The sequence below is a fragment of the Aspergillus uvarum genome, assembly GCF_003184745.1.
Source record: "Aspergillus uvarum CBS 121591 unplaced genomic scaffold BO82scaffold_8, whole genome shotgun sequence".
Taxonomy (NCBI): domain Eukaryota; kingdom Fungi; phylum Ascomycota; class Eurotiomycetes; order Eurotiales; family Aspergillaceae; genus Aspergillus; species Aspergillus uvarum.
The window spans coordinates 252,171-270,654 of NW_020291305.1; the positions used below are offsets into that span (position 1 = coordinate 252,171).

Sequence of the window (18,484 nt, forward strand, 5' to 3'; positions counted from 1 at the left end):
AGCAATATGTGGGAACGGTACATTTAACGTAAGCGGTCTGGGTTCGCGTTCGAATGACTTCGACTGTTGTTGACTGACTGTCGAAAACATCATTCCATGTACCTTGGCTAACGAGTTCAGGTAGCTTTGACCATGCATGCGCTCTTCGACACATCGAAGCTCTCTGCACATAGAGACTATGCTTGTATGTCGATTTTTGTTGAGCACGGAATCTAATCCTGGCCCCTATGTTGCAGATGCGCATGATGGTTTGCGAAGAACTCCGGCTATAACCCTGTCCACAAAGCACAACGGCCGAGTGGGTAATCCCCATCAATTCAGCTTTGAAGCCAGCTCTCAACCACCGGACTAACCCGTACTGCAACTCCAGGATACAATATCCTTCAAAGCCAAGGATGATAATGTCCCCTTAAGCCAACCTGGGATCTCCTTTCATCCCAAGCACTTGGGACAACTCTTTTCTTTGTGGTTTGATGGAGACTGTCGACTAGATACGGACGATACTGGAGCTCTTCAACAACTCTTTGACATCGTAACGAGCAGCAGGGTTCGAAGTCCCAGAATCATGCTTTGGCTTCATCATAAAAGGGTCCATTCCATGTCTCCTGATCATTCAGCTTTTCATTCCAGCACGACTTTCGGTTTTTCCTCACACAAGAACAGAATTGCGTCTCTTCCACACAGGAGCAGAATTTCGTCTTCTTCACAAGTCAGAACAACCACAAACACCATGTCTACTAACGCTAACCACGTCCGGTCCAAGTCTTTGCAGCAGGGAAAGGGAAAGAGCAAGGGCAAGAGACAGGCTCCCTCGACCCCCCATGCTCAAGCCCCGATCCCCGATCCCGCCTTGTGGGACGGTTACTACAAGGTTATCACCCACGGGGAAGTGACACAGGGCGGAGCCCACCGCGGCTCATGCAAAGTGCAATGCCGCTACTGCTGGGTGACCTGGACCAGCAGCACCTCTCCCCCGTCCGCTATCAGTCTGCAGCTCCATCTGCACTTCTGCCCGGGTCGCAGAGAGCGTCTCGCTGACGCAAAGAAGCGGAAGCTAGGGAAGTGCCCCTGCCAGCTGCCTAAAAGCCAGACATCATCGTCCAAGCAGAAAGAATGGCACTACGATGGAGAACAGTGCCAGCCCCCGGAGCTCACCAAGCTGACAACAGAGCAGATGCGAGAGCGGTTCGTGGTCGGCACTAAGGGCTTCCGGCTGAAGGCGCAGTGCCGCGACTGCGACCGAAAGGTCTGCAATACGCGGCGGGCGCTCTGCGCCCATCTGGCTGGGTGCGCGATGCGCCGCAAGTTCTTGCTCTTCCGGGGTGAGAAGGCGGATCGGTGGGCTAAGTGTCGCGATTGCGGTGCGGTGGTCAAGGCCAATCGAGGGGTTAAAATGGTGCATTCGGTGAAAGAATGCCCTGCTCGGTCCTCTGATTAAGCTGATGCTGTTATCAGGTCTAGCCCTAGAAGGAGCACGAGCAGCGAATAGTCATTGCCCTTGATATGTATATCCTCGTCGAGTCCGGCGCCTGTTGGAGTAGGATTGTAGGCGGATTGAGCGGAATATATCTGTTTCGCTTGAGCGTAGACCGGGTAGGCGCAATTTGATGCTTATTTACCTGGATTCTGATAATCCAGTTTATTGAATTTTACACCAGAGCTATGAAGTAATTGTAAATGTATCAAATCTTATAGAGATTATCTAGAAGACATTAGTAGATGGAAATATGTCACCACCTCGGTGGTCCAGTTCCTTCCCTATTGGGAACATACTGGCGTTCTGCACCTCCAAGTCGTCGCCCTCAAGTCTGTCTCAACTCCTTCGCATGATCTTGCCTTCATGACATCCTTCCCACACACTATGTAGATGGAGATCTTATCTAAACCGTTTTGAACCTTCCTTTGTCTCTTTAGTATCCACTACACTACACTACACATGAGTATGCAAAGTCACCGCTCGGAACAATCACATAGAAGGACTATATCAGACCGACGATGAAGATGTAGGCTGCGCGGTAGACACATCGAGTCTCCCAGTTGACCTACGCATCAGAAGGCCTTCTTTTCTTGTGACCTTCTCTTTTGAGACGCGTTACTGAAGAGCCAGGCTTCCAAATGTCCCGTTCTTTGAGCACATACATCTTTTTCTGGAAACCTATCCTACATCAGATATACACTGGTAACACCCACCGACTCTTTGATTGCAGATCTTGACCCCGATGAATGAACACTCGGGGCTTTCCGTCTCCGGAGATTGGATTGAATGGTGGGTGCTTGCTTGAGAGATAGTATAAATTCCCGTCCAGGACTCCTCTTCTAGTCACAGTGCATCCTTCACTGACAGAGTCGGCTGGACAGGAACCTCGACTGGCACATCTTCGCTCACCTGTACAGTACAATCATTTCTCTCTGGTAGGTTAGAAACCATGTCTGCGCCAGTGCGCTCAGGGCCCACTAACCCCGAAGCAGAAGCAGACGAGGCCCTCCTCCAGCATTTCGACGTCAAGGTCGGCAAAGACGGAACCCGACTCCTCCAGTGTCATCTTTGCAAACGACTCGTGCGCAACGCCATCTCCGCGTTGGAGTGGCATCTCCAGTACGGCTGCCGTGAAGTCAAAAAGCGAAGCAAAAGCACCTCAACGCGCACCTCCAAGGGCTATAGTCACCGCCGCAACGGCGAGGGTCTGGGTACCCATGTCAACCAACGCCGATTCGTATGCCGCCGCTGCCACGAAAACGTGGGGTGGCGCACGACATCACTGAGGGCCCATGTGCAGACCTGTCTCCAAGGCAGGGTTCGAACGGTAGAAGGAGAAGCTTTCATCGCCGAACTGCAACGAGAGCATTTTGCGATCTCCCCGGACGGCGACGGCGAAGGACCGTCCATCTGGCGGAGAGCGACTTGTCGCTACTGCCAGAATGTCATGCAGGACCGTCTGCAAACAATGGTCGAGCATCTGGTTTGTCATTGTCGTGCTGCTGCACATGGGCGGGTACAGGGTAGATCTGCTACTCCGGGGGGGAGTAGCGCCGTCTAAAAATCGGCTCTACTGCCCCCGGGGAGTTGGGAGGATTGTGAAATCCTTCGGGTCTTTTGATTTTCAGGATATTCCATAGGTTCGGGTTGTGTCTGACACCCGGACTTAGTCGCCATAGCGATAATCTATTTATATCAACTTTCCTGATCGTTATTCTTTTTACTTGCAACCCGGTTATACAACATTTGCTACTGTATCAACATCTATCTTTTTTATAACCAGGGTTTTTTACTGTATAACTTGCACTCATATCTCTTAGCACTTGAAAAGCCACGTTTTTCTGAATTTCAAGTAGCCACCATTCTTCGGAAGGTGAGCCACATACCCTTGAGCACTCGAGCTTCTTGCGTGTGAATTACAACTTGTGAACTCCGACCGCTCCGAAGCACAGACTCGCGTAAGCAGACAACTAGTAAGTAGATTAGATAATTAAAATAAATTAAATAAGAGGCGGAAATCAGGGTCCTCGACCGCGTAGGCGTACTTCAGGAACACGCCCAGCTCGTCACAGCGGGGAACAAGCCCGGGGGCCTCCTGGCCTCGCTCCGCCGCCCACTCCTCCGCCTGCTGCTGGAAGACTTGCTGGAGCATATCCAGGAACTGCTCGCGGGCTTCGTGTGTCCGGCAGGCGCGGCGGGTGCACCCCGTCCAGGGGAAATGGGAACACCTTGTCCTGGCAGGGTGATGTGTCAGGAAAAACAAGGTCGAGATGATTGCCGGTCTACGAGGTATCTATATACGCTGGTAGCACATTTTGATAATAGTGTCTTGTGGAACCAAGGGGAAAGGCTAATGCGATGCTCCGATTTTCCTTTGTATACGAAGATAGCCACTAGCTGCTACCACGCTTCCGAGGAGATTGCGCTTTTGGCCTAGAACGTATCATACTATTCTGAGCACGGCAAATTCACACTGAAGCAGATTAAAGACTGATATCGCACCGCCGAGAGATCTGCAAGACCTCTGTCCGAGCCGTGTTAGAGAACTGCTCTCATTGCCGGCAAGGAGAATATCTTACGCATATAACCCAGAAGCAGCTGCTTTGGTCGTTGAGCATCTGTCTACCGCAACAGCACAACTCTAGCAACACGATACATGTTGTCAGCTCCTGCTTGTTGTCTGGTAGTACTGTCTTCAACGCCACTTCTTTTCGTCTCTCAGTCGATTCTTCTCTACTCAAGAGAGGCCAGACTCTCTTTAGGTTCGCCCAAGGGAATTTATGTGGGTGAGACACGTCCTTCCTAGAGCGATACAGGACACCAAAGCTTTGGTCCTCACCCTAGTTGGGTTCAACGGAATCAACCCAGTAGCCGATGGGCCTGGTTTCATAAAACTTTTCAGTCAATCATCGCCAGCCGCTAAGCCCACTTCCTCGAAGAAAGCGCAGCATACACCCCCTTAAAGCTGATGATGTATATTGTAGTGCAACTTGCAAAGCGTGCCCTCCTGTTCCTAGTAGTATGTTGAGTTCCGTTGAGAATACGCTAAAGGATCTTCAGATCTCGATGCTTGTATGTAACGCGGGTTCCTGCATCTTATCATCTTGTACGACCCTAATTCTTGAATCGTAAAAGGTGAGTATCGTTCAGCGTACCAAGTGGGAGTGATTCACAAGCCGGTTTGCCAGTAATGCTATATTAGCCGAGCTGCGGGATATTTTCTTGAGAACTGATGCCTGCGACGTCCTGAGGACTACAGTAATATGTACTACCCATTTCTTCTTTTTGAGTATGGATTCAGTTTAATCCCGCATCACAGAGAGGAAATCTCTCAAAGTAACGTGGTAAGAAATGGCAGTCTTATCCCAATCTTTCCTGGCGCAAGCGGAGCGACGAAACTTGTGCATGTTTGCGCCAACCCGGAATGTCATACCAAGTCCTGTCTGTGTCAGTGCCCCGTGATTATCCCGTGATCCAGCAGTATATGTTTGCCGAGATTGGGTGCTGGCAGGGTGAAACAAAAGTGACTGTACAGCTGTCGACCCTCACATTAGATTACCCTATCACTTTCGACATCTTGACTTCAATATTTACACTTATCGCAACCCTGTAGATCTCCTTCCTACTCAGAAATCATGAATCAAGAGAGCATGAGACTCCCTACCAGCCATAATATAGTTAGATGGAAAGCAGTCACATGACCGCTTATCTATCTAATCAGCCGCCGCCCGATAGAGCATCCATCCCTATCGGCAGAAAAAAAAATTCAGAAAGCTATCCAGGTACAATACTAGCGAGCGCCAGCGGCTGTTCCTTGTGACTCACAGTACATATATCTTATTCACCTCAATTAGATCTCCCCATGACTACTCTCTTTAGAGCTTAGAGTCCTCACATTCTACACCAACCCTTCCCTCACGGTCCTCAAAGACCGCCATCACCGCCGGGGAAACCGAGTACAGTACCCCGCCATACCGCCGCAACACGACACAACACACCACACCACAACACAACACAACACAACACAACACAACACAACACAACAATCCTCAACCCTCCCCTCGAGACTCAAACCACCTACATCGCCTAGTTGCGCATATCCAACCCCTCCCCCCCCCCAAACAAACCACCACAACCACAAAAATGTCCACCCAACCCACAACCCCTGCAACCCCCCCAGCAGGAACCAACTACCTGGACCTAGGCATCACGCTGGCCCTGCACAACTGGCCCGCCCTCACGCTGGCCGTACAATCCCTCTGGGGCGGCCCGACCTCCGCCGACAAGCGCGACTGGCTGTGCGGCGCGATCTCGGAGATGCTGGCGACGCGGCCGGAGACGGACTCGTACGACCTCGAGGACGTGCTGGTGCAGGTGATGACGGACGAGTTCGACGTGGACGTGGACGACGAAAGCGCCGCCGCCGTCGCGGACCAGATCATGGAGATGAAGGCGCAGACGGAGCGCGGGGAGTACGCGGGCATCCAGCATATGTGGGAGGTGTATCAGCGGAAAGGGGGGGAAACTGCTGTTGCGGGGATTCAGCGGGCGGCGGGGGCGGCGGGAGAGGATGATAGTGAGGACGATGAGGAGGACGAGGAGATGGATGTGGATATGGATGATGATGCGCCGGCGTTGGTGCGCGCGCCTAGGGAGAAGGTCGAGCCCGAGGTCGATGATGATGGGTTTACGACGGTTGTGTCGAAGAAGCGTCGGTGATGCTTTCTTTTATTTTTATTCAAATTTGTGCTTGATACTTGCTTGCTTGCTGCGATGCTTTTTCCCGAGCTGTATGTATGTATTTCGATTCCCCTTTTTTTTTTTTTTTTCTTGTGATATAGATAAATACACTGCCATGGGTTTACTATACTATACTAAAAGACTTTCTGTGGTCTTGGTGTATCCTGAAGCAAATGCTGGGTGGGCATGGCGAGTTTTATGGCGTGCTTCTAGTCGCGTTATATCGATCGACTCAGGGTTCAGAAGTCTGGCACGAAACAGAAGGGGAAAAAAAAATTAAAATTCATCATCATCAACCAACGTTAAGCTTGTCATTGTCGAGCCCGTGTTCCCGCCCATGCCACCCTAGATCTGCCGAGCCCGACAAACTCTTTCCCTGTTGGCCGCGGTAAGAGAGTTTGGGAGCTTATGCAATGGATGCAATAACCGATAATTCACGCATTTACTCGGCAACAACTTCCTCGTTCTCGATAAGCTTGGTGATCATACCAATAGCAATGGTTTGTCCCTAGCGGTCATGTTAGCGGCGCGCTTGATTTCAGCATGTTTGGAGAGATTGGCTACTTACTTGGTCACGCAGGGTGAAACGTCCCATCTGCTCCGAGTAGGAGAAGGGTTCACAGCAAACCTGTCCAGCTGTCGAGGTGACCTCAACTCTGGCGATAACAGTCATGCCCTTGCTGGCGAAGGCGGGCGCCTTCTTGCTACGACGACCGGTGCCGGGTTCGAGCTACCAAGATAAGCGTTAGCGGAGGAGTGGACATCGCGACAATGGGCGGACATACCTTGTGCAAAAGAGCGGCGATAGTGACTTCTTCAACAGCCGAGTGCACGTGCATAACGCAGTTGAAACCGGCAGAAAGAATGCCCTTGATCTCGAGCAACTTGATCTTGGCCTCGAACGAGTGGACAGAGTGGACCAGACGTCTGGGAGAGCACAGGACGAAACCTGGAAGAAGGTCTTCTTCTTCGACACCACGAAGACGCATACGGACTTGGTCACCGCAGCTGCCAGTGGCGATTTCGTCTTCGGTTTCGCCATACAGAGCAGCGACTTCGCACTTAGCAAGGCCGGGCACGACCACCATTTGGGCACCCTTCTTGACGATCTGTAGCATTGTTAGACTCGGCAAAAATAGGAATGGTGGGATATACATACACCACTGTCGATCTTGCCTTCAACCATAGTTCCCATATCCCTGTACTTGGCGCTGATAGCCATTGCAAAAGGAGCATTCAGCTTTCTAGGAGGGAGTTCCATGTCGCCGAGGTACTCCAGCAACGAAGGTCCATCATACCAGGGGCACACGTCCTTCGTGACCTATATTGACCTGTCAGCATATATATTTCGTGATATGGACGACTTTCACTTACCCGGTCCTTGATGTTGACCATGGTCTGTGCACTGATGGGCATGAAGGTCAAGTCTGGATTGAGCTGTCAGTATGTCTGGGACTTCCAACGATAACAATGAATTGTGTACTAACCGGCTTTTGCGTAACCCAAAGCTTCCAAGAACTTAGCCACCTTGGTGGTGCAAACCTTGAAACGCTCCTCGCTCCACTCGACAGTAGGATCGTCCATCTTGTTGACGGCAATGACCAGCTTGCGCACACCGGTGTTTCTGGCAAGCAAAGCGTGCTCACGGGTTTGGCCACCCTTCTCGAATCCGGTCTCGTACTCACCCTTACGGGCCGAGATGACGAGGACACCGACATCGGCCTGGGTAGCACCACCGATCATGTGGTGCACGTAGGCCTTGTGACCAGGGGCATCCAGAATACTGCAGCTTCTGGTGACACCATTCTTCAGCTGGAGATCGAAATGGGCGCGGCCGACTTCCACGGTCTTGCCCTTAGCACGCTCTTCGGGGTTGAGATCCAGAGCCCAGGACAGGTACCAGGTCTCACGACCCATTTCCTTGGCGTCTCTCTTGTACTTCTCCAAAGTACGCTCATCGACCATACCAGTGGCGACGAGAATGCAGCCTCCCAGAGTGGATTTACCGGCATCGACGTGTCCGATGAAAACCACGTTGACGTGTTCCTTCTTCTCCAGCTCGCCGTAAAGTTCGTTCAAGGTGGCCTCGTCGACATCGGCCTTCTGCTCCTGGGCGACGGCATCGGCGTGGCGAGCAGCCTTAGCAACCTCGGCTCTGGAAGGGCTGGAGCGGCCAGGGGATGACCGGCCGGAGGCAGGAGCAGGGGAGGACTTGCCACTGGCAGCAGACTTGGCCTCGGCCTTCTTCTCGGTTTTCTCGATGGCCTTGGAAGCCGTCACCTTAGCGGCGGCGTCGGCGGCAGCAGCGCCCTTGGTGTCACCGGGGGTGGCCGTACCCGAAGTCGCGGGGCTAGGGGAAGCGGATGTGCCGCCGATGGAGAGAACCTTTGTCTTCGGAGCGTTGGGGGAATCGCTGGCACCGCTGAGGCTGAGAACCTTAGCCTTGGGCTCGGCGCCAATGCTCAGGACCTTAGCGGCGGGCTTGGGGGCAGCGGGCTTGGGCTCCGCAGCGGGCTTGGGTTGTTGCTGAGGCTGCTGAGCCTGTTGGGGCTGCTGCTGGTAGCCACCGTATTGTTGCTGGTTGTTGTAATATTGGTTGTAACCGGGCTGCTGAGCATAGGCTCCGTACTGTCCTCCGTACTGACCGTAAGGCTGCTGCTGCTGCTGCTGCTGCTGCTGGTAACCGTATTGTTGGCCGTACTGGGGGTATCCGCCGTACGACTGCTGACCGGGAACGAAAGAAGCGGCGCCGGGGGTGAAGGAAGCAGCGCCAGGAGTGAAGGTCGAGCCCTGGTAGTTGAACTGCTGTTGCGGGCGACGACCGTTGTTGTTCAGGTTCACACCTTCGGTCTGTCTGGAGAGCTCATCCTCCCAGGATTCGGGGGTTTGGTTGGCCATGGTGTATAACGCTGGAAAACCGCAAATAGAGCAAACAACTCAGAAAACGTCCCAGAGATATCGCGAAACAAGTCTGGAAGACGGGAAAGAGGGAAAGAGGGGTGAAAGACAAGGTGAAAGGCCAAATGAGGGGCGTTTTTTCTCCGGAGCCCGATTGATTTTGCTGGTGGCTGACTCAGCTGCGCCTCTTCCCCGCCCTCCGCGTGTGTTGCGTTTGCCGCGTTTGTTGCTGGTTACGCCGATTGAAGAATTGCAAGCTCGTAGCAGGTGACAAAGAAGAGTGGAAAAAAAAGTTCAAAGTTCATGGATGGTGACCTGAACTGCCAAACTAAACAACAGACAACGTGGGTGGCTCATCACCGATAAACACCTCATAACAACCCAAGGCCGCTACGGGCCAGTTGCATACAGCAGCTATCGCCGATCTACAGTACATCAACTCTGCAGCTGCCATAGATCGGAGGCGAAATGGATGCTTTTTTGCTCAGAGTAAGCTCTCAATATCACCTGTCTCACTTTCCACAAACTAACTTCTATCTTAGCTCACCCAGCAGGCAATGAACTATGCCATTCGGTATGACTCGGCGATTCTTGGCCTGATCTTGTCGGGCAGCTAGCTCACTGAGTGGACATGTAGCTCGGGAATAGCCATCACAGCCAAATATGCCATCCGTCAGTCATCACGGCTGCTCAAAGTCAGTTCGGAACTTCGTCACTCGCTCAGTCAGATATCTCTGAAAACTTCGTTACTGACGCAGTTCAGAATGTCGACAATTGCGAGGAAAGAGACGAATTGATATCTCTACAGCACCGCCTGGAGAGCAAGATCCAGGTAGGCTTCGTTCTCTCCAAGGCTTCTGTACGTGAGTATAGAACAGTGTGCTGAAGACAAATGACAGGTCATTTCTCCTGCTATCGACATGATTGAGCTTATGTGAGTCTCATATCCAACAGCATAGTTAGACACGTTCTGATTCCCCGAAGCGCTGCAAGAGGAAACACATCGTTAGAATCAGCAGTATTCCTCACCAAATCTCTACGATGGGACATACAAGCTCTGGGCCAGCGATTGGCAAAGGCTGCAACATCAGAAGAGCTCTACGTCCGAGGAGCCAACCCCAACCGCGATCGCTCGCAGCAGCAGAAAGAAATCCAGTATATCATCCGAGACATCAAGAAACTGCTTGTGCGCATCGAAGATGCAGTGCCCTTGATGAACCTGGCCATTACTACATCTGGCGCCAAGCTGTCGGTCAACCTACCATCGACCGTGTCTCCCTCTCGGTTGCTGCAGGCGAGCACGTTTCTGACCGCAGGCGATACCCAGTACTCCATGACTCCGTCCCACGCCGTGCAGATTGGTCCAACGTTCACGCTTTCGATGTACATGCTCTTCGCAAGTCATCTCCGCCCGCATGACGAGGACGGAATACGCGAGGCGACCTGGAAAGAGGTCATGCACAAAGCCCGCTTGAAACTCCGTCGGGTGCCCATGGACCTGGCAACACATCCGCAGCACCGGCAAACGCGGCACATAGGACTCCCCGGAGACGCACGAGTGGATGAATTCGCCTATCAAGTGCTCATAATCGAGGACCTCGACGACGGGCGAGTGCACTCTTTCGACGAAGGCGAGGCGCAGCCCGAGCACTTCGAAGGAGTCAATACCGCGGGAGTGCGCGAGATCCTGCCCATCCACCAAATCTCCAAGATCTTCTACGCCGACACCGGCAAGATCCTGAACATCAGCACCGAGGGGGAAACGAACAACCCCGTCCTCCTCCTCAAACGAGACATCAACGCCATCCCGCCACGACGCATGCTGGATCGCGACGAATCAGAGCTAGGCAACGTCTCCGACAGCCAGGACGACGACGACGACGACGAGACCAACGAGCTCCAAGCCCAACTCGACGCCCAGCTCAACAACAACGACGATAACCACCCCAGCTTCCACGAAGACTCCATCCCTTCGCAATGGCGCCTCCCCAAGGACCTAGACCCCGAATGGATCGCCTTCGAAGTCTACACCGAAGAAGACACCTCCGACTCCGAATCCTCCGACACAGAAGACGACCCCAACTCCGAAGCCATGGCCAAACTCTCCCTCAACCCGACGCACGACTCCCCAGTCCCCACACCCGCCTCCACCACATCCTCCTCCAAACGATCCCAACCCCCGCAAACCACCACAACCGTCTCCAACCCGCATTTCAACAACATCCGCACCTCGCTGTCCCTCCTCGAGACCCTCCTGCGCCTCACCTCCCTCCAGCAATTCCAGCAGCAATCCCACCTCTCCATCAGCGACGAGCTCCTGAACTTCTTCCTCGAGGAGTCCTCCACCACCGGCGCCGGCGGCGACGAACACCACCGCCAGCGGCTCCGCGCCGACGCCCGCCGCCGCGTCGGCTGGGACCCCTACGACGAGAGCCCCGTCAAGCGCCGCGGCGAGGACTACCAGTACGCCTACGATGCCCACGACCATGACCATGACCACCGAAACACCACCCCGCTCCGCTTCGGCCGCGACGACGAGAGCGAGTACCCGTTCTCCCCCAGCGACCGCGTCCATCGCGGCTATCACCTCCGTTCCCGGGAGGCCACGCCCGAGACGCCCTTGTCCTCTGCCGCGACCGGTGGCGGGCGGGCCGAGAAGCATCGTCATCCCAGTAAGCTGCGGACGGCGGGTGGGTCGCTGTCGTCGTTGTACGCGGAAGACCGATCCTCGCGGAGGGGGTCCCCGCTGTCGAGACGGTCTACCCCCGTGCCCAGTGTGGAGGGCTCGGAGCATTAATGTCCACGCGCCTTTGACCTGGGGTGATAGACAGACAGGATATCCCAACATCATGTATTTATCGATTGCTCAAGAAACCCGTACATTGTCACATACATAGTCGAAATGACGCAAGATAATGAGCTGATCTACCCTATTTTGACGAAAGAATGTGCGGTCTGTGGAAACTATGCTTTGGGTACTTCCAGAGTTTGTGTGGATTCAGTATCTGTGTAGGGATGATGGTAGACATTGTAACTGGATAGAATTACTACTCATCTGTGCCACTGTGCCAGGCAAACCAACTTCCCTCCTCGATTGTGATTAGAGTATCACCAATGGAGAAAACCGAAGGGGGCAGCAGAGGAACACAGCTAGTTGGAGACGCACGAATTGCTGACGGGTAAAAGGGTGTGTGGTAATAAGTACGTGATCAGAATTGGAAAAAAAAAAAGAGATATGATATCAAAATGGGGATCTTAACACCATCACAATCGAAGAGGTTTGGAATTGAGAACAGGCAGCCATAACTCCTTGCACAAAATACTAGGTAATAATTGGAGGAAGGGGATTTCGAATCCCTCAGACCAGCCAGCGGTCAGGTGTATGCAGTTGAGGTAGGTAGGAGATACTTAAAACGCGGAACGCTACTGGGTTTACGCGAGAATAGACAATTACTCCCAGTCGTCGTCGCTGTCGTCGTCCTTGGGCTTCTCCTTGGGGCTTGCGGGGGTGCGGCTGGTGGCTCCGCTGACGAGATCGTAGCTGGATTCGCTGTCGGGTTGGGATTGCTGGTCGTTGGAGCGACGGGGCTCGGTTGGGTTGGCGGTCTTTGCGGGGGCGGCGGCGGCGGGAACGCTGGTGGTGGCAGCAGGGACAGGGGTGGCGGTTTGGGTAGTGGTGGGGATGGCGGCAGTGATGTTCGATTTGACTTGAGGGGTGGAGGGGGAGTCGGTCTCCTCATCAGAATCATCGTCCCACTTCACTTCCTCGTCATCGACGGTTGCGCCTATAGCTCATTGTCAGCAAGAGCAATCTAGGGAAGAGGCCGCAGCCGATGTCCTAAAAGACTGCAGCTGACGGATTGTAACCATGGCAAGACAAGGACATAGACATACCTTGCAAGATCTCCTTGCGCCTCTGCTCCTCAGTCTCGATAACCAGACGAAGGAAGTAGTATCTGCACCAGAAGGTAGCGTATTCCACCTTCTCAGGAACCAGCTTCTCCATCGCCGCGCGCAGCTCAGGGTACTTCTCGAGATCGGCGGCGATCGCCTCGGTCTTCTCCGCGACCATGAACTCCTGCTTGAACGCCGGCCAGAGCTCGCTGACCGGATCGCTGGTGAAGCTCTCCAGAGTCGAGTGGATGACGTGCAGCTGGGCCTCGAAGCGCGTGGCGTGGATGACCCGCTTGCCCTCCGCATCCTTGCTCTCGAAGAGCGGCTTCTCTCCGGACCCTTCACTGCTCGGCGGCACGATGCTGACCGCCTCGCGCAGTTTCTGGCCGATATTCATGCCAAAGCGCAGGATCGCCTCATCGGCAGCCTCCTCCGCCTTCTCGATTTCCTTCAGTCGACGAGCCGCCTCGGCCTTGAAGCGGGAAAGGAACCCCTCACCCGGCTTGGAAGCCGTATCCGCAGCGCCGCCGGCGTCGCGGCTTTTCTCTCCAGCAGTCGACAATGCGTCTGTCTCGACCTTAGAGGCGGTACCGGTCGGCGTGGACGCCTCGTCTTTGCTGGTGCTGGCCCCTGCGCCGGTGGCCCCTGAGCTGAACGCCGTGCTCAGGGAGAGACCCCGCGTGCGCCCGACGAGACTGCTCCGCAGGTCAGAAAGGCCCTTGGCAGCCTCCTCGCTGGCAGCCGCATACTCCTGGCGGGCCCCCTCGTAATAGCTCTCGCCCTGCTTGCGGACGTTATCCCAGAGTCCACCGATGCGTGCACCCCAGGGGCTGGCGGAAAAGGCGCGGAAGGTTTCTTGGAGTTCGGCGTTAAGATCGACGTTGGAGCGGTCCGTCTGGGAAGGCTCGTTCGGGTCGGTTTCCTTCTTCGAGGCGTCGTTGGAGGAGAAAATCTCCTCCTGGATGTGGTCGTACGCTACATCCATCTCTGTCAGTTGGAGAGCAACGAGCGGGTTGGAGTTGGAGTTGGGAGATCAAATGACGGAGCGGCGGGTCAATGGCGGGCGGTCGGGCGGTTTGGTTCCCGGGGTTACAACGGCCCGACCGCCCCCACGTAGTTTCAGGGTCTAGTTTACATACCAAGTAGTCTACAGCTGCGATGAGAGAGACACAAGTGCAGTGTGGCATGTAGTAAAGGTGTATACATCGCTCGTCATTCATGTATTCGTATCATTATGTATCATATACTCAGGTATCTTCAGTCCTCGGAAATTACGACCCCTTGGGAGAGCTGTAGGGCTCTCCAACTGTGTCCTGGCTATCCATCAAGAACACCGGCAGGGGAATGCTTTCCATCACGCTTGAGGTGAGTAGGTCACTTCTTTTGATCAAACCGCGAGGACCCGAGTCATCTTGGTTCTGGGATCGATCACGATGCCTGTCTGCTGGCTGTGAAGACTCGACTTGCACTATATCTCGCGAAGCAAGACGGTGGGCGGGCGTCCGGAAATTGACGCTTCCGCCATCGTCATGTCGTACAATTGGCGAAGACTCCGGAACAAGTTCAGTCAATGTCTGATCTGAATCTATGCGCGTTTCAGAATCCAAAGATTGGGTCTCAGATGCAACAGTCATGCGTTTGGGAGTTTTAGTAGATGGCTCTGTCAATGACATGGTAGCGATGCTTTCATCGTTGCATTCATCTGGAAATAGCTCGGCCAGTCTTTGTGTGTTCAGGTTTGGCACTGGTCCAAGGGGGAACTGAGTGGCTGGCTGTATTCTTTGATAGCATATCGATGATGCATCTGAAGTGAGATTATCATCTAGATGCAGCTGCTCCGACTCTTCTTCCATCTCCGAAGAAGCGATTGGAGGAAGAGCCTGTGAGCTCTCTTCTGTGGCATCTTCATGCTCGAGATTGGCTGCACCGGGATCGTAATGCGGTACCTTCCTCTGTCGAGGTGATTCGATGGGGTTAGGCAAATCATCTTCCAAGTCACCGTAGTCTGTTTCCGCGTCTGTCTCATATACCACGGTTCTCTGAGTATTAGAAACATGTTCACTAATTCTATGCTGCTCATTGGATTCCCCCGACTTCACGTGCTCAGAAAATAGAGCAAAGCTGCCTTGATCACTCACGGAATTGCGCGGTAGTGGCGAGTCTGGAACCAAAGCGGCAGGCTGGGATTCATTAGATTCTGGAATTTCGCTCGGTGGGCTACGAGATGCTTCTTTGATGCGTTGCAAGAGAGGTGATTCTTGCTTTATACACTGGCCTGCAGTGTCGACAGCGTCGCGCTTGAACGGCGAATGAGTCGCGGCACGGAATTGCGACGATGTGATGAATGCGATACCCGAGCTTTCAGGCGACTGAGAAGACGGTACCTCCAGCTCTCGCTTTGCCCGAGGGGTAACGGAGCCAGGGTCTGGAGGGTAGTTTTCCTTCTCATTTTCGAATTGGACCTTCGTATCAGCAGCGACGCTCAGTTTCCGTTTCTTGCCTCCGCTTGAGGCCTCTTGGTCGGAGAAATGGTCCGACTGCGGGGCCAGAGTACCAGAAGCGGGCCGATTTGCTTGCTTCCTGTTGTTCTTCTTTGGCGTGGTATAAGTGTATTCCAACTTCACCTCATCGTCCGGCTCTATCTTCAGATAGCGCCGCACGTAGTCCATCTGTGTCAAAGTCTTGTTTCCCTTCTTTGCATCCTTGTCTGATTTGTTGCCCTTGACGTCCCCGCCACTCTTCCTGCGCTTCGGCTTCGAGTCTACCTCGCGCTGCCGGGTGGGTTTCGATTGTCCGGTCGACGTACTGCTCGGCTCTTGTTCGAACCTGACCCCGCGGGCTCGGCGAGGCTGGCGACTAGATGGCGGCCGATAATCGTCATCGTTGTTTGAATCGTCATCGAGCTCTATCACTTCATGATGGGCTTCCCGGCCCCGCTGCGGCTGCCTCTCATTGAGGTAGTGGAAGCTATCATCTGATCGGGCGGGCGGGGGTGTGGGCGTCACAAAGTCGATCTGCGTGAGGGTGGTTTGATCTAACGTGCTAGGGACATGGTTTCGCTTGGACGACCTTGCAGAGAACGAAGAAGACGCCGGCGGGTCGCACCAGGACTGGCCCTTGGCTGCATTCGCTATACTAGTCGAACGGCGTGCACCCGCAGAAGGCCTGTCCGGCGTTTGGAAGGATGGGCGGTGACTCGTCTGGGCGGTGGAAACAGTGTTTTTCTCCCCTTGGTTCATCGCAGAATAGGACGGTAGGATTGATTTGAAGAGTCACAGTGAGCCATAAGAGAAAGTGTCGCAGTCTTCCAAGTTGGTTTTGTCGACCGGGCGCCTGATGCTAGTAAGCTGGGCTGGTGTTAAATTGATTTCCTTGTTGAGGCAAATCGCGTCGCGCGTCGGACCCGTTCTTTGAACGTGGTCTGTGCACCCGCAGGCACCGAGGCACTCATCCCTCGTCATCGCTCCTGCTGTGCAATGATGTAGCCCATCTTCTTGTCATCCAACGTGTTGATAAACTGTGCTCGATTTGCAAGGGGCTCAAGCCTTTGATAATGAGTCGCGCTTCTAGGGAAACTAAGGTCCAGCTGTCAAAAGTGATGTACTTACTCTCTGTTCCTACGGTTTTGAATGTATATAAACGACCCCGGTGAAGGGCCAAAACCCGCCCACGGAAGTCTTACATACATCCAAGGGTCAGAAGCCATTGGATGCTTGGAACACATCCACATTTCGTTTCCTCAATAGGCTCGACCATCGGCAGAGTGCGAAAGGACAGTAGCATGTGTAAGCTTTAATCATGCATTGCGTCACAGATACGTTCCTCCCGAGCATGATAGTCACCTGCAACACTACGAGAAGACTTCAAATGAGGGTGGACGACCACAGAACTCGACAGAACTCAGCCATAAATTGCAGCCAGCGTCGTGATTACTGGCTGCAGACTGTATTGGAGCGATCTAGAGCCCCGAATTACCCCTTTGAGCAAGAATGCTGTCACGATCTCTGAAGTTCAAGGCACCACTTCCGTGGACGCGGCTATGCTACTCTGACCGTCGATGTATGGCACACGTCGCCGATATCGCTGAAATACCGACTGTGCGTAAAGCTACAGAATGGACGTTATCTTCATAGATCACTTCTGACCATCGACATCTATATAGGATGATGACAAACCATTCAAGGTCCCGATCGCAGAAGAAAGCTACGAAACATACAACCTCGAGGCACCTCCATACACACTGGAAACAACGAAACGACAGCTCAAAGAACTATACCATGACATGTTCATGATAAGGTCAGTTCGGCTCTTCGTATTGAGTTCCAAAAAAAATGGCACAACCAACCTAAAGGCACATACTAACAATCCCCTCGCAGGCGCATGGAGCTGGCAGCCGACAAATTATACAAGGAAGGAAAAGTCCGTGGTTTCTGTCATCTATCCATAGGCCAGGAAGCCGTGGCAGTCGGAGTTGAACATGGAATCTCCAGGGACGACAAGCTCATCACCGCCTACCGCTCCCACGGAACCACCTTGATGCGCGGCGCCACCGTCAAGTCTATTCTCGGGGAGCTGCTAGGACGCCAAGATGGCATCTCCCACGGGAAAGGTGGCTCCATCCATATGTTCCGGGAGAACTTCTTCGGCGGAAATGGCATTGTGGGATCGCATGTTCCAGTTGGCGCGGGAATCGCATTCGCCCAGCAGTACAGCAATCGAGATAGCGTAACCGTCAATATCTTTGGCGACGGTGCGGCAAACCAGGGCCAAGTCCATGAGGCCTATAACCTGGCGAAGCTGTGGGAGCTGCCTATCATCTTCTGCTGTGAGAGTAAGTTGTTTCGCACCCCCTTCTTTGCAATTTCCCCTCTTGGCGGGACTTCAAGTTTCCATTGTTTCGACGTAACGCTAAAGGCTAAGCCTAGACAATAAATATGGAATGGGCACATCCGTGCAGAGGTCATCTGCCATGACCGACTTCTATAAGCGCGGCCAGTATATCCCCGGCCTGCGCGTCAACGGGATGGATGTCCTCGCGGTTCTGGCTGCGATGCGTTACGGCAAGGCATTCGTCCAAGCGGGCAACGGACCGTTGCTGTACGAGTACCAGACCTACCGGTTTGCCGGACATTCCGTGTCGGATCCAGGCACGACATACCGGTCCCGAGATGAGATTCAGGAGGAGCGGCATCATGACCCTATCTCCTTCCTCAAGGATCAAATGATGAAATGGGGGGTATTCTCAGAGGAGGACGCAAAGGCGACGGAGAAGGAGGTTCGCAGCAAGGTCGACCGCGAGGCGGAAGAGGCAGATCATATGCCTGCCCCAGAGCCACGGTTGGACGTGCTGTTCCGAGATATCTATGTCCCTGGTAGCGAGCCCCTGCAAAGGCGGGGTAGAACCGTCGACGAGACGTACTACTAGGACGAACAGGCCAGGCCACTGAGTGAATTCATAGCATGTGATTCCCATCC

The 18,484-nt window shown here is 53.7% G+C and overlaps 9 protein-coding genes across 9 annotated transcripts; 5 read left to right on the forward strand and 4 right to left on the reverse strand.

Annotated features, from left to right (window-relative positions):
- Positions 1-146: 146 nt before the first annotated feature.
- On the forward strand, positions 147-1,438 carry BO82DRAFT_429537 (uncharacterized protein; the record flags this gene model as incomplete). The annotated part of the gene is made up of 2 exons (XM_025640545.1): positions 147-298; positions 371-1,438. The coding sequence occupies exons 1-2, from the start codon at positions 179-181 to the stop codon at positions 1,436-1,438; spliced, it is 1,188 nt and encodes a 395-aa protein (XP_025495225.1). The 5' UTR covers positions 147-178.
- Positions 1,439-2,426: 988 nt separating this feature from the next.
- BO82DRAFT_398977 (uncharacterized protein) lies at positions 2,427-3,038 on the forward strand (the record flags this gene model as incomplete). Its single annotated transcript, XM_025639070.1, has 1 exon — positions 2,427-3,038. One exon carries the CDS (start codon positions 2,427-2,429, stop codon positions 3,036-3,038), a length of 612 nt encoding a protein of 203 aa, XP_025495226.1.
- A 355-nt stretch (positions 3,039-3,393) lies between these two features.
- On the reverse strand, positions 3,394-3,629 carry BO82DRAFT_398978 (uncharacterized protein; the record flags this gene model as incomplete). The annotated part of the gene is made up of 2 exons (XM_025639071.1): positions 3,394-3,447; positions 3,510-3,629. The coding sequence occupies 2 exons, from the start codon at positions 3,627-3,629 to the stop codon at positions 3,394-3,396; spliced, it is 174 nt and encodes a 57-aa protein (XP_025495227.1).
- A 1,612-nt stretch (positions 3,630-5,241) lies between these two features.
- On the forward strand, positions 5,242-6,309 carry BO82DRAFT_351388 (uncharacterized protein). The gene has a single exon (XM_025634409.1). The coding sequence runs from the start codon at positions 5,621-5,623 to the stop codon at positions 6,194-6,196; it is 576 nt and encodes a 191-aa protein (XP_025495228.1). The 5' UTR covers positions 5,242-5,620; the 3' UTR covers positions 6,197-6,309.
- On the reverse strand, positions 6,298-9,227 carry BO82DRAFT_303096 (translation termination factor GTPase eRF3). Its single transcript, XM_025632145.1, has 6 exons — positions 7,705-9,227; positions 7,592-7,644; positions 7,377-7,538; positions 7,003-7,326; positions 6,786-6,947; positions 6,298-6,725 (listed from the first exon to the last, which is right to left on the reverse strand). Exons 1-6 carry the CDS (start codon positions 9,113-9,115, stop codon positions 6,660-6,662), a joined length of 2,178 nt encoding a protein of 725 aa, XP_025495229.1. The 5' UTR covers positions 9,116-9,227; the 3' UTR covers positions 6,298-6,659.
- A 356-nt stretch (positions 9,228-9,583) lies between these two features.
- On the forward strand, positions 9,584-12,006 carry BO82DRAFT_429540 (RanGTP-binding protein; the record flags this gene model as incomplete). The annotated part of the gene is made up of 6 exons (XM_025640546.1): positions 9,584-9,604; positions 9,658-9,689; positions 9,753-9,810; positions 9,879-9,947; positions 10,015-10,049; positions 10,100-12,006. 6 exons carry the CDS (start codon positions 9,584-9,586, stop codon positions 11,910-11,912), a joined length of 2,028 nt encoding a protein of 675 aa, XP_025495230.1. The 3' UTR covers positions 11,913-12,006.
- Positions 12,007-12,565: 559 nt separating this feature from the next.
- BO82DRAFT_398982 (BSD domain-containing protein) lies at positions 12,566-13,994 on the reverse strand (the record flags this gene model as incomplete). The annotated part of the gene is made up of 2 exons (XM_025639072.1): positions 12,566-12,900; positions 13,010-13,994. The coding sequence occupies 2 exons, from the start codon at positions 13,992-13,994 to the stop codon at positions 12,566-12,568; spliced, it is 1,320 nt and encodes a 439-aa protein (XP_025495231.1).
- Positions 13,995-14,185: 191 nt separating this feature from the next.
- On the reverse strand, positions 14,186-16,336 carry BO82DRAFT_303105 (uncharacterized protein). Its single transcript, XM_025632146.1, has one exon. The coding sequence runs from the start codon at positions 16,246-16,248 to the stop codon at positions 14,281-14,283; it is 1,968 nt and encodes a 655-aa protein (XP_025495232.1). The 5' UTR covers positions 16,249-16,336; the 3' UTR covers positions 14,186-14,280.
- A 551-nt stretch (positions 16,337-16,887) lies between these two features.
- Positions 16,888-18,479, forward strand: BO82DRAFT_303107 (putative pyruvate dehydrogenase E1 component alpha subunit). Its single transcript, XM_025632147.1, has 4 exons — positions 16,888-17,106; positions 17,172-17,305; positions 17,386-17,840; positions 17,935-18,479. The coding sequence occupies exons 1-4, from the start codon at positions 16,999-17,001 to the stop codon at positions 18,432-18,434; spliced, it is 1,197 nt and encodes a 398-aa protein (XP_025495233.1). The 5' UTR covers positions 16,888-16,998; the 3' UTR covers positions 18,435-18,479.
- Positions 18,480-18,484: the final 5 nt, after the last annotated feature.